The 14,961-nt window shown below is 43.3% G+C and overlaps 1 protein-coding gene across 8 annotated transcripts in view; it reads right to left on the reverse strand.

Annotated features, from left to right (window-relative positions):
• Positions 1-12,634: 12,634 nt before the first annotated feature.
• The window catches only part of Wac (WW domain containing adaptor with coiled-coil), a 75,385-nt gene continuing 73,058 nt past the window's right edge, over positions 12,635-14,961 (reverse strand). For all 8 annotated transcript variants that reach the window (XM_048368025.1, XM_048368022.1, XM_048368023.1 and 5 more), the window contains one exon: positions 12,635-14,079. In XM_048368025.1, the coding sequence (XP_048223982.1) occupies positions 14,010-14,079 (70 nt within the window). In that variant the 3' untranslated portion in view covers positions 12,635-14,009. The remainder of the gene's footprint in view (positions 14,080-14,961) is intronic.

Here is a 14,961-nt window from a genome sequence, read left to right on the forward strand (position 1 = left end):
CTTCCCCCGAGGCCTCTCTAGAAGAGACTCTGAGGACTCCATTCTTAATCAAAAATAGCCAATGCCGACTCCATGTACACCCAACCTTCCTTTCCTTCTCTGGCTGATCGTGGAAATTTACTAAGTTACAGGACATGAGGCGGGTGGACCGGTGGTGGCGGCGGTGGTGTAATAATTCCTGGTAACCGCTATCATTAGTCACATAGACAATGGGTATGACGAGCTTTGTTTACAGAAGACTCCGAGCCAAACTGTTCAATCATTTCAATGACATGAAGCACAAAGCCATTCGTGTCCATCAAGCTAGAGACTGCGTGCTGGACGCAATGAGCCTGAGGGGAGACCATGAGTTGGCTCGGTGTGGGGTTGCGCGTCTGAGTGCTCAGAGGAAAGGCATTCGGGATGACAGCAGGATTACCCGCCTGCCGGTGCCAAGGCAAGGTGGGAGCGTCCCGTCACGAGAGGGCTGCTCTGCCCTTCAGAGAATTCCTGCTGGAAAGGGGAAGGCAGAAGGCCGCAGGACATGCTCACTACTCCACTGTGGGGAACCAATCTGGAAAATGCAAGCTGCTCGTGTGCAGTGAACAAGTCTCTTCTGAGAATACCTATTGGTTTGTCTGTCCTTGGAATGGAAATATGGGAGTGTTGGTCTTCCCATCATCAGTGAGTCAACGAACTCCTGAGTGAGTTTGGAAACAGGAACTCATTTAGAAATGATAGAAAATAATGCGATGCTCATTCTCACCACTATCTTCTCCGAAGAACACTAACGTTTGTATTTTGTAGAGATTTCACTAAATAATCCTTTGGTCATTTCATTCAAGTTGTGTTTCAGCATGATGAAAGAAGATTGATTTTTTTTTCTTGGAAAGATACTTAAGATGACAATTGAGTAGTAAACCCTTATTTAAAAACAACTTGTACTTCTGAAATTGTATTTGCACGAGGACAAACCACAGGGTTGGAATAAAATATCTCTTTTTGTTTTCGTTTTTTATTTGGAAGCACTGGAGTTTGAACTGAGGGCTTGCTCGGCGAGTAGGTATTCTACCACTCAAGCAATGCCCCTCACCTCTTTTTGTTTTAGCTACTTTTCAGATGAGGTCTCACATTTTTATCTGGTACCATAAGCCTCTATTGACCGGCTCACATCTGGGATTATAGGCAAATGTCCTGCGTGGCTAGTCGATAGAGATGAAATCTTGCTAACCTTTTGCCTAGAATAGACGCAAGTCGTGATTCTCTACATTTCCATTTCCCCAGTAGCGAGGTTGACAGACATGCGCCATCACACCCAGCTCCAAAGACAATTTCTTAGCGTGGACTCCGCCCCACCGCTTTGGAGACAAACCTTTTCTTTCCAGCTTTCTCACCACTCGAGCCCAGAGTCCCGGGGTATGGTGGGAGGAACTAGCATGTTACCTATCTTGACAGCTGTGTTCACGTCCCTTCCTTCCTTCTCCAATGACAAGGTAGACATCTAGTTGCCTTGCAGGCTGTCAGTCATGCTCCAAAGGTGGCAGAGCCATCTCCATTACCCAAGAACTTCCACGGGGTCCCCGGAGGAGGCCTCTCCCTGTGTCCTAGCTCCTGTCACACTGCAGACACGCTCGCTTGGTCTGCAGAGTCTGGGCTCCAATTCTCTCGCCTCCGGCCACATCCTCTTCGCTTCTACACAGATCACTTGAGCCGAGCAATCATGCGGCCTCCGCCCTTTTCCTACACAACCTTTGCTGGGTGCCCAGGGCCAAAGAACCTTGCCCCACTGGGTTCAAGTGAAGGCATTGCGTGTCCAGAAGGCTTTCTGGTCTTGCGTGCACACGGTCACATCTCCTGAAGGCAGGAGGGACGGAGAAGACGGCGGCTCCCATGCTTCTGGGTGTTTTCTTAAGTACATGGTTAAGAAGAGAGAAAATGGTATGTTCCAAATTCCCGGTGGCTGGCAACAGAGCAGGGACCGTCCCGCTAGCCCTCATGAGGCCTGCTTCTCTCAGCTCACACCATACAGCTTCAAAGCCAGCGAGTGGCCTCCATCTGACGACCACCAGGTATTCTGAAAGGTCGGTCCTATCTGTACAGTATGGAAAGGGTCCCTGCCTCTCAACTCCCTTGACCATCAAGGGACCAGAGTCATTTTTGGAAGATGAGGCAGGATAAATGAAAGGGGCATGGAAAACAGTGGTAATAAATGTACCAGTGTGGAGGCTGTACTGTACTTGGAGCCATGGGTACAGGCCTGCACCTCCTATGTCTGCCTAGAAATGCCTAGCCTTATTTAAAAAAACAAAACAAACCAAAAAACTGGTTACTAAAAGTTGTTGCCCTGGTAAAATTGCCCAAAGGGCCACTGCCTCAAGCTGTCCTTGAAAACCAGTGGGGCGCAAGCCTGCAAAAGCCAGTGTTCTTAAAAAGGCGACCAGAAAAATATTAGGAGATTTCACTATAGCCAGGCCTTCGGTGAAGCTTCTTTAAACCGTCTGTGCAGAAAGCTGCAGACCGCCCAGCAGGCGGTATGACACCCTATTGCTTTGGTAAGAATTGTACCCACGGCCTTATGTATGAAACTGTCACTCCTCTGTACATCACAGTGACAATAAATAAATTAATTAATTAAAAATAAAGAAAAGAACTACCCTTTCCTAAGTATTCACTCAGTGCTGCCCTCTGTGTTGGGCATTTTGAAAGGTCTTAAGTTATTGCATTCTCTCACAGTCCTTTAACTCAGTCTCCAAGTCATCACCATCATTTTGAACATGCAGTGCTTAGCTTAGTCTGGAGAGGGTAACACCCAGCTATTGATGGGAACCAGCACTGTCAGGACTGACTCCTGCAGTGTCTTCTACCCCAAGGCCAAGGAGCAGTCACTGTTAGCGATCACATGATCACATGACACAATGCCCTTCAGTGACATCACTTCTGTCACAGAAACATGTAAAGCAACAAACTCACTGACACTTAAACTTCTAACAATGGCTGCTTGACTTCAGATACATGAATGTTAAACTTTGAGCAGTCCTGATTCTAAGGGGATTCTAAGGTTACATTTGGCTTGGGTTTGTTTAGAAGTATCTTCCCACAATCGGGATAGAAGAAATTCTGGGGGAATCGGCTCTGCCTTGACTGTTACCACAGTTAGTTCCCAGGTCCGTGTTATTTATTACTGTACAAGAGGGAAATGGCTTTGGGCCAACATACGCGATTGAGACATTCTGTCACTCTCCTACGAAAACTGAACAGCACAGTAGATCCGTGTTATGACATGACTCACCTGCAGATTTGGACATATTGCTGCTCATATCAATCCTTCCAAGCATAACAGAACACCTGCCAAAGGCTCTCAGAGCCTGTTAGTTTATGATATAGGTATTAGTCCTGTTTCTTGTGACTTGACTTAAAAAATATGAAGAGGTAATAACTCTGAGTAAGCTCCAACAGATTTTCTTGCACTGTAGTGGCTTAAAATCTGTCCTGAAGAGCATATGGTTGAGATAATAAACACGGGAGAAGGAAAAAGATTAGATTTAATTCCTTCTTAACTGTTTCTTTCCAGGACATTTTATACACAAAATATCAGAGCTTTCAGAATCTTAATTTAATTCCTTGTGTATCGCTTGCTCAATAAGTACTTATTAAATTCCAAAATGTGCAAGACCCAGTTGTGTATGAGGAAGGATAGGAAGCAAAACAGACAGAACCCAGATCTGATGGAGATGACACTGTAGAGGGTAAGGGACTATTTACTGCCTCAAAAGTATGAGCGGAAGGCTGCAAAGGTAATGAGAAAACCAGGAAATGGTTGCCATCTTAGCGATTCAAGATACTTTTTTACGTTTTTTATTTTATTGTCCAGTTGTTGTACAGAGAGGTTACAGTTATATCCCTAAGGTAGTGAGTACATTTCTTATCATACTTGTTACGCCCCCTCATTTTTCTCCCACCTCCCCTTCCTCCAATCCCCCCCACCCCGAGTTGTACAGTTAATTTCCAACATATTGTCTTGTGAGTATTGCTGTTGCATCGGATTGCATTTTTTTAAAAAGTAATCAAGAAGCTGATTCTAAAGAGTATATGAAGAATCAGGAAGTTTAAAGTAGCCACAAAAACATTAAACAAGAGAAAAGTTGTAGGACTCACTCTAATTGATTTCAATACTTAAGAGTTTTGCTAATTAAGACACCACAGTGGGCTGGGGATATAGCCTAGTGGCAAGAGTGCCTGCCTCGGATACACGAGGCCCTAGGTTCAATTCCCCAGCACCACATATACAGAAAACGGCCAGAAGCGGTGCTGTGGCTCAAGTGGCAGAGTGCTAGCCTTGAGCGGGAAGAAGCCAGGGACAGTGCTCAGGCCCTGAGTCCAAGGCCCAGGACTGGCCAAAAAAAAAAAAAAAAAGACACCATAGTACTGGCTAGTGGACAGAACACAGAGCACAGAAATAAACTATCCAAATGTAAATTGATATTTAAGCAAACAATACCAGGCAATATAATAAAGGATGAACAGGCTTTCCAGTGAACTGGTGTTAGGACATCCGTGTATAAAATATGCCCCCGTTCCGGCAGGCAGGCAGACAGGAGCGAGAACACAATCCTGAGCAGGAATCTCAACCCAAAGCCAAACCCTAACCTCAACCTTAGCCCTGAAATGAATCCCAGCCTAACCCCAAGCCGGGACCTAAAACTGAACACGAACCTCGCATTGGATCACATTTCGTCCTTTGTCTCACCATTTTGATGTTCCCCTTCCCTTCCCTAATTCAGATAAATGTATGTACAATACCCAGTTCACCAAAATCAAATACAGTGACAGCAGGGCACAAATCATAAGAAAGTAAAAAGAAAAATTTCACATAGTATATTAAAAATAACAGCATCAATGAAAAACCTCTTGTTTCCATGTCTGGGAGTTCATTTCATTTAGCATCATCTTACATGATCATATGTAGCTATCAAGCTATTGTGATCCTCTGTTAGGAATACCTAGTTATTAGCAATGAGGGAAACCATGGAATCTGCAGATGGCATGATCCTATACCTAAAGAACCCCATAGACTCTACCCCCAAGCTACTAGAGCTGATCCAAAACTATGGCAAAGTAACAGAATATGAAATAAACCCTCAAAAATCAATGGCTTTTCTATATGCCAATGACCCAAAGACAGAGCCCGAAATCAGGAAAGCAACTCCTTTTGCAATAGCCTCAACAAACATAAAATACCTAGGAATAACCTTAACCAAAGAAGTGCAAGACCTCTATGATGAGAACTTTAAAAACATGAAAAACAAAATTAAGGCAGAACTAAGGAAATGGAAAAACCTCCCATGCTCCTGGATTGGGAGGATTAATATAATCAAAATGGCAATATTGCCAAAGGCTATCTACAAATTCAATGCAAGACCCACCAATATCCCAACACCATTTTTTTAATGAAATAGAGGAAGCAATCCAGAAATTCATATGGAACAACAAAAGACCTAGGATAGCAAAAACAATCCTAAGCAGAAAGAACAGTGCTGGAGGAATTACAATACCAAACTTCAAGCTATATTACAAAGCTATAGTAATAAAAACAGCTTGGTATTGGCTCAGTTGGCATGTTTTACCATTTTAAGTTAGAAACCTAAACACACTCTTAATCTTGGTAGCTATATACTAAGAGAATATTGAGTAGAGTCGTTTCTTCCATTCTTACACTTTTTATGTTTTTGGTTTTGATTGAACTTATTCTAAAACCTTTCCATATAAATTTCAGGAAATGCCTTTTGTCAAAAGCCTTAACGGGAACATGAGGGCAGATTCCTGTAATTCTGGAGGAGGGAAGATTGTAAGCTCAAGGGCTACGCTAGGCTATAGAGCGAGACCCTTATATATGTCAAAAGGACAAGCCTTGCTGTATTTTAATAAAAATTGAATTGTAGCTATAATTTCATATGAGGAAAAGAAACATTTGTCGTATTGAGACATTGACTCTATAAGCAGGGTATCTTTGTTTTTTCTATTTTTTTTTTAACATATCTTTTTTTTTTTTTTTTTTTTTTGCCAGTCCTGGGGCTTGGACTCAGGGCCTGAGCACTGTCCCTGGCTTCTTTTTGCTCAAGGCTAGCACTCTGCCACTTGAGCCACAGCGCCACTTCTGGCCATTTTCTGTATATGTGGTGCTGGGGAATCGAACCCAGGGCCTCATGTATATGAGGCAGGCACTCTTGCCACTAGGCCATATCCCCAGCCCTGTTTTTTCTATTTTTGAGTACATGTTTATCTTTGGGTTCTATAAGTGAGTCATGATTATTAAAGTAGTTTGAAGAAATTATTCTCATTTACAGGAATATATGATATTGTTTTTGTGATAAAATGGCCACCCAAGTGAGAACAAATTAAGACTATTTATTGAAAGCTTATGACATGAAAACAGGGAGAGCAGGGCTGACTAAGATGATTTGGTTTGGCAGATTTACCAAGGCAGCAGGGGAGCGGGAACGAGGTTTTGTTTTTGTCAGCACTGGTGTTGCACTGTGGGGCCTTGAGCTTGTGAGGCAGTTTTTCTATCACGTGAACCACCCCCCCCACCAGGCCCTTTTACTTCAGTTGATTTTCAGATCGTGCTTCATGTTTGATGGGCCAGCCTAGACCTCGATCCTCCTACTTTTACCTCTTAGTACCTGGGATTATAGACAGGAGTCCTGCCACCTGACTGGAGTAATCTAGTTTCATACGAGAAAAAGAAGGAAGGCTGCAAGTAGTTGATTAGAAATTGCTGTCATGGGGAAGCAAGAGGCCAGCTAGCCAGAAGCAGGGTATGTTGAGTCCCGACTCGAGAGCTATACTATGTCCATGGCACTGATATTCACACCATGGTCAATGTCCAGCTTGCAATGTGAAGTCAGAGTTAGGAATGAGTGTGTAAAACCCCCCTTCTTGACCCTAGTTCCTGCACACCACTAAAAGCCATAGGAGAAATCAAATCATATCAAATCAGACGAAATGAAAGTTTCTAGCTCTCCAATGGAGATTTTGTTTCTTTCCCTCCTTCCTACCCTCCTTCCTTCCCTCCTTCTTTCTTCTCTTTCCTTCCCACCTCCTGTTTCCCTTCTTCTTCCTCTTTTTTCCCTTTTTCTTTTCGGTGCTAGCACTGGGGCCTCCAGTCCTGAAGTCTGTTTGCTTTGTTTTGCCCAAGGCTATCTACCACTTCAGTCACTTCTGGCTTTTCTGCTGCTTAATTGAGAGAAGAGTCTCACAGACTTTCCTACTCAGCCTCCTGAGTAGCTGAATTACAAGTGCGAACGATCAGTGTTTGGTCTTTATAGTTCTTGATTAACAAACATTGGACTTCCTCTCCAGGCTAAACAATGCCCCCCCCCCACCATACCTTCCAAGATCTCACCGCTTCATGTTTTAATAGTTCAATTTCAGCCCATTTTACACTAGCAGATCGCATTCCCCGAGGTTCGGCAGCTGCACGGATAAACTCTTCCCCCTATGTCTTCTCCAAGTCTCCTGGGTGCAGCCATCTCTTCTGACCCATTCATGTTTCATGGGAGTCTTGTGTGTGCTGATCCTGGGCCTTGAACTAGGAGCTGTCCCTGAGCTATTGTGCGCAAGGCTACTGCTTTACCACCTCCACTTCTAGCTAATTGGGGATTAATTGTAGACAAGTCTCTGGTTTTCCTGCCCAGGCTGGCCTCCTGAGTCACTAGGAGTACAATTTGTGGGTCTGATGAATTTTCTTGCACATGACTTCAGATGTCACTCCATTATCTTGTCAAGAAATGTGGGTGGAACTGCCATTCTGGTCTGGTAGTGTTGTGGGTTGTATGCGTTATTTGCCTGTTTGCCCTAAAAACAGCTCCCTTGGGGCCGGGAACGTGGCCTAGTGGTAGAGAGCTTGCCTCCTATTCATGAAGCCCTGGGTTCGATTCCTCAGCACCACATATATAGCAAAAGGCCAGAAGTGGCACTGTGACTCAAGTGGCAGAGTGCTAGCCTTGAGTAAAAAGAAGCCAGGGACAGTGCTCAGGCCCTGAGTCCAAGGCCCAGGACTGGCAAAAAAAAAAAAAAAAATCCCGAAACAGCTCCCTTCACACAGAGCTAGGTCCACGCTGCCAGTGCGTGTGCCAGCAAACAGCCGGGCAAGGGCAACGCCCAGATTCTCCCGCAGCCTCAGTCTCGCTTGCCTGTCCCTCAGGTCCTCCACCCTGCGTGCGGCTCCGCCGGCCGCAGTTCCGGCTCCCTCCCTGCTCATTTCCTTCCGTCAGGACCCCCGGGCTCCACCGTCCACCAGCGTCCAGTACTCTGCTTTTAGTCAGACACTGGCGGCTTAGCTACTCCAGAAGCTGAGAATGGAGGATCACGGCTTGAGGCCAGACTAGGCAGGAAAGTCTGTGACTCTTATCTCCAATTCACCAGCAAAAAGCCCCAAGTGGAGGTGTTGCTCAAGTAGTAGAGCACTCGTAGCCATATGTGGAAAAAAAAAAGTGGAACCTTGAGGCCTTGAGTTACACACACACACCACCACCACCACCACCACCACCACCACCAATTTCCTTTATTAAATATCTATGGGTACTTCTATATTCTGGGTGCTAACTCAGAACGGTAAATGTACTAACTATACATCCTGGTTAGAGCTGGAAGTACTGCCTATCTTCCTTGCCTTTTGCTAGCCAGACCTCCATGGCTTAACACTTACAATCCTACCAACTCAGGAGGTGAAATCAATACAACAAGGTTCCAGGCCAGACAAAGAACACGGGTGTGTTCTCACACACACACACACACCTGTTTTATCAGCTATGGTAGTAAGCATAAATCGAAGGGTCACAGTTGAGGCCAGCTTAGGTCAAAAGCAAAATTCAATCTCAATCAGAGCAAAAAGGACTCAAGGGGAGACTCAAGTGGTACAACACCTCATTAACAGGTGTACCTTAAATTCAAGCCCTAAGACAAAAAAGGGGGGGAGGGGAGCTTACAAGTTTTCTAAACTTTGTCGACTTCTCTTGCATTATCAATACTTAGGTAGTATCTTTTAAAACCTTGTACTTCTGAAACAGACTTCACTGGCATTTTAAAAGCTAGTACTCTAACGTTGGTAGTATTTTCTGTTAATCATATTAGTCCTTGGAGCTCGTAAAGATGATAAGATGCAAAGGAATCACAATGAGAAGTGAGGTCAGTAGCGTTAGCTCACACCTGTAATCCCAGCTACTCAGGTGGTGATGAGAACCATCAAGGATCAAGGCCATCCTGGACACCTTAGCAAGCCCTAGGGCAGGGGAAGGGAGGGATGCGTTTATCTTCCCCGTTGCTTAGGAGGCGTAGGCAGGAATCCAGTCACAATCCGTGCTGGCTGAGATGAAAGAATGCAAGATAGTATCCGAAAACCAACTAAAGTAAAAAAGCAAACAAATGGAAAAACTTTCTCGGCTGGAGGCCATGGCTCATGTATGGTAGAACACCTACCGGGCAAACCCAAGGTCTCCAGTTGAAAGCCCACTACAGGACCCAAGTGACACTGAAGGTTTGTTAACTTCAGGGTGATTCTCTCCCCAAGCTCTCTTAATAACAGAACTGTAAGGCATTTCTCTGGAACACTCAAGATATACGCTTCTACTGACGCATCTATTTTATCTTCAAACATGCCTGTTGAGCCTCCACCGTACACACGGATTTTGCAGGGAACGGAAAGAGACATACAATCAGTCTGCCAATACCACTCACCCAGAGTGCCTCAAGTTTATTCTGACCCGAACATCCCCAACTGGCAAGTAACAGGGGGCTTGAAAACGGATCATTTAAGACACATTCAAATGGCAGGGGACGGTCCATCCTAAATGCTCTGCCTTTATGGGGGGCAGGCAATTCTCATGCCCCTCCTTTCCCCGCAGGGTGAGATCCGGAAGCCCTATGGGTAATGCACGTGAGGGGAACCTCTCCTGAAGGCTGGGTGGAGAACCAGGATGGCCCCCAAGTCCCTCACTTCACCTCATCTTGCCCTCAGAAATAACTCTCCAGAACGACCTCAGAGGCAGCGCCCGACTTCTCACTAGCGGGGATACAGACACTCACAGGTGGTGCTGAGCTGAGTACTCTCAGTTACTGCCAACTTGAGATTGTAAACCGGCTGCTGGAAACCTAGGTCGACTCAGAGGTGACAGAGATGCGACTCGGGGCTGGGGGCGGGGCGAGTGCTCCACTTTGAAGCCACCCCGGGATCCAGGCAGGCACTTGGCTGTCAGTACCTTCGTCTGGGAGTGACTTTTGAGATAGGACCTCAACCTGCGAGCCTCCCAAGGAACCAGGACTACACGGCTGTCACAGGAAGCCAGTCTGTATAAGCATAAGGATCTTTAGATGAGCCTACGAGAGATAAACGAGCAACGTGAAAAGTCCGTCCATCAGAATCACGTGGGATTGGACAGAACACACATGCTTCTCCTCTGCTTGGCAAGGAGGAAACAAGCCCCCCCCCGCCCCCCACCCCCCTAAGGCAGAAAGCTCGAGAACCGCAGGAACCCGGAAAACGCACGAATAACACCGAAGCGCTAAGGGATGCCAAATTTCAGGAAGAATGTTGGTGTATCACTGAGCTACAATCCCAGCCCTCAGAATTCCATTAAAATAACACTAAGTTAGACTAATGTACACTTTGCACTTAGGTTTCTCCAATATTTACAAAATAACTGCACAACATCATCAAAACATATTTATTTTGTGTCATTTTGTACACTCCCGTACAAATACAAGAATATAGCTGTTTACAAATATTGAAAAGAAATTGTGTATTCAAACCCCACATCTAATTACAGTAGCTTTAAGTCTTACAGTCCAAGAGTGGTACAAAGTGAATTGGCCTGTCCTGCATCCTCACCTTCAAAGTTGTCCCTTTAAAGCTGACTGCACTTAAACGGGGCAGAGAATTTCCAGCTTAAAAAAATCAATTCGTGGCAACATTCTAGGTCCCTCTTTTGCAAGATTTTACAAGAAAAACAGCTTATTTAACTACTAGTTGCAAAAAAAAAGGGGGGGGGCTGTAGCATGGAGTTTTTACTGTGAAAAATCCGAACATAAAGCCCGTTTTAAAATGGAACAGACAAAAAAAGCCAGGGCTGACAGAGTTAGCAACGCAGAAGGCAGCATGAGAAAGCTGTGTGCAGGCAGTGGGTGCCGGTCATCTGAGCTACTCAAGAAGGCTGCGCTCTCGAGGATCACTGATGCCAACCCGGGCAGAAGTCCACGTGCCACACCGCCAGCTAACCACCCCAACCAACCAACCAACCAAAACCCCACTAATGGGGAGCTCTGGCTCAAACGCGTGAAGTGCTAGTGTTAAGAGGAAACACCTTGAGTTCAAAGCCTAGAACCAGCACATACAAATGTGTCATTACAGGCCAGGTGCCAGTGGCGCGGGCTTGTAAGTGTAGCTACTCAGAAGGCTGAAATCAGAGGATCACCGTTTGAAGCCAGCCCAGGCAGGAAAGCCCATGAGATACACATCTCCCATTCACCACTAAAAAAAGCCAGACGTGGAGCTGTGGTTCCCATCGTACACGCCGGCCTTGAGACTAAGGAAGCCCCACAACAAGCACCATAGGAAAAAAAAAGGTGGGGAGTTGTAAAACTCGAATAAACTACGAGTCCTCTAAAGAAAAGTCCCTAAGTCTCTAGAAATACTCTGCATTTGACTTCCCTATGACCTGAACCCAGGAGCATGTTCAAATAGGCGCCAACAACGAGCTAAAGGGAAGCTATTCCGGGTTATCGTGCCTATCGGGTCATCTCATGAAGGTCAGGAGCTGACACCATTTCTGTATTAAAGTGCAATATTTAAAGTCTACAGAATCATAAGTACCAAAACATAAAAGCGTAGCACACAAGCCATTTTAATTGTTTTAAAAAATTACCAGTAGGAAATTTCAAAGGAGGCATCTTCTCTCTAAGTATCTGATTCATTTAGAAATGTAAACATTTTTTTAAAAATATTAAGAGTGACAACCTGTAAGAGCAAACCCAACTCACCACTACCTAACTCACAAGTCAAGTTGCCGCCTCATCAGGAAACATACATCACAAAACTGTCGATTCCAGAAAACATACAATAAGGGTTTTCGTTTAACACAACCCTTTGGGGTTTCATTACATGTACTAACGTCCAGTAAATGGTAACAATCTGACAGATAAGTATTTCATCACAATTCATGGCATTTTACTGTTACATTTTAAGTATTCTTGTAAGTTACAAGTGAAAAGGTGGATTCCAGCATTTTTCCTTTCAATTGCACTGGAATATTTTTGACTCTCAGAAAATACCGACAATACTATATCACTTAGTTTTTTTTTAAGTTACTATAAAGTCTGAGTCTTAATGTCTATTTTCAATATGATTAACTCACATAAGCAATATTGAAACTTCAGATAGGTATCTCAAAGTAAAACTGATGTTGCTGTACAACATCAAAAATAAGCCCTTGGTGCTGGCAGTAATCACAAGTATGAATCTAACTCAACAACAAACTGTAAATCAGAGGGTAAAACAATTTTGATAACTTTTTCATATGGAAACTTGTGGTTTGGCACATCCTGACAGTGTCATGCTAAGGCCAAGTGACAAGTATTTTCAGCAAAGAAAAGAAAGCCAAAGTAACTTTATAGTAGCAATAGTTTCTTTTTTATTTTAATATACTTTAGGAAACAATATACAAAGCTGAGCTTCCCCACCATTTCCAGATAACAGCAGGAAGCTCCAATTCCACAAATTTAGCGTTTTGTGATGGCTAGAACAGCAGTCAGCACCAGACTTGAACAGTTAGCTACAACACAACATCCTTCAAAATGAAATGTCATAATAGCAAGACAGGTAAACTGGGGCTTAACAAATGACAACCACTTGGGAAATGACTTAATCATTCTTGTTGAATTTCACATTTCATTAAACATCTTATACACAATTTCCTGTTAAAATGCTTTAAACAAAACCTTCCTTAAAGAATTATTCCAATGAATTATAAATATTCAACAAGAACAGTTCAGAAAAGATCCCCAGGTAGTTCAAATTCTAATGTGCACTGACCGAAGGAAAAGAAAAATAACAATTGTTTGTTTGTTTAACAAGTTTATTACAACAGATACAATTCACATCTGACTAGCTTTGTTTCCTTTTCCCCTCCCATAACCATGTCATTGGGCCATTTCCTTACATTTGAGCAATGAATGCACTTTCAGCACATAGGCCCAGCAGTACTCTTCAGTCCATTCTTATAGGGTGCAAATGGATTTCAATAATTTATACAAACGTGGGTTATGCTCAATCACTGCAATTTTAAGCTACTGTACACAGGAATGAAAAGGTTATAGAAAAGTGCCATAGCAACAGTGCCGTAAGAAAGGAGAAAAGGGAGCCTTAAAAAATGGATAAAATCAGTTGAGGATTTCAGAGGGAAATGGAACACACAGGAAATGAAAAAAACAACATTTCTTGCAAAAACAAATGGAGAAGCACTGCTCTTGATCAGGTGCAAGTGTGGGAACAGTTGTTTCATGATATTTTATACACTGCCCATGTGGTTCAAAATCGTATCCTTAGACACAGATCGCCTGGCGCTTGCACTGAATTTTTGAAAATGCAAGATTTCTGAATGATAAATTAACCCCCCAAATTTTTTTTAAAAAAAGCTAATTTTGCAGATAGGTTTACATGTAAAAGGCTAGGTATTTAGCCACCTCAGCATTGATTAGTTTGGATGTCTAAGCTCCGTTACACATGGCTTCCCATGGCTTCACTCTACAAAACATATTTACAACGTGAAGAATACATCTACAAGAAATCTACATTTCAAGGGTTTACAAATCAATCTTGTATCTTCCCCTGAAGTGACTCTGACAGACCCCGACCCCTTGTCAATTCATTTGCCCAGCTTAACGGTCCAAAGTCTACTTGAATGCAGCTCAAAAATGTTAAGACTGGGCAACAGGCTTACAGTTCCTGTACTCAAAAGCATGTGTAATTATTCACATCTTCAAACCATGAAGGAATTCTGATTTTTTAGCTTTTCAAGTTCCTTAATTTGTTGTCTCAAAAATAATATCCTGAAAAATAAAAGCAGATATTAGAATCTGTGTACACACATACATGTTACAGAAAACCCAAACTACAATCACAGCCTATACACTTTCTAGCACTAAATAATCTAAACCTAAATTAGTTTAAATGAACAGAAAGAAACATTTAGTTCAGAAAATAAAGTATCAGAATCACATTAGTGCTCCTTAGTTTTTATAACAATCCTTCAGTCATTTCTTTAAAGATTTAAGAACTGATCTCAATCTTACTATTCTGTCATGTTCCCGACACATACTCAGTAAGCACCCTTATCTCCAAGTAACTACTGAAATGCCCAACGTGGAGCTCGGACTCAAATAGTAGAGCCAGCCTTGAGCAGAAAAGCTATGGGACAGTGCTCAGGCTACGAGTTCCAAGCCCCAGTGCGGACACACCATGCACGCACGCACGCAAGCACGTGGCTCTCAAAGACAAAGCTGACATGATTTTTCGCGTATTTGGATGTCAGACTTTATAAATACATATGCAAAGGATCACATGTATATTACATGGAGGTACAGGTGGCCATTTAGACTAAAAGTATATTGATATAAACAGATGTGAGATACCATGGTGAACCCCTTTGAACGACTAGTGTGCGTGTGTGGCAAAGGAGGGTGACTAAAAATCAATACTTTATGTACATGCAGAAATAGAGACCAGAGGAACTTATTGACATGGGTGGTAGGGATGAGGGAGAGAATGAATGTGATCCAATACATTATAAATGTAAATAGACATGTTAAAATATTTCTTACGCTATCTATACTATTTTATTACTTACAACATGAAAGACCAGTCTAAGAAATGCGGTAACTGTTTAGGTTTTAAAAAAATAACATACATATTAAATTTGCCAGTAAACATCT

The sequence above is a fragment of the Perognathus longimembris genome, chromosome 18 (genome assembly GCF_023159225.1).
Source record: "Perognathus longimembris pacificus isolate PPM17 chromosome 18, ASM2315922v1, whole genome shotgun sequence".
Lineage (NCBI taxonomy): Eukaryota > Metazoa > Chordata > Mammalia > Rodentia > Heteromyidae > Perognathus > Perognathus longimembris.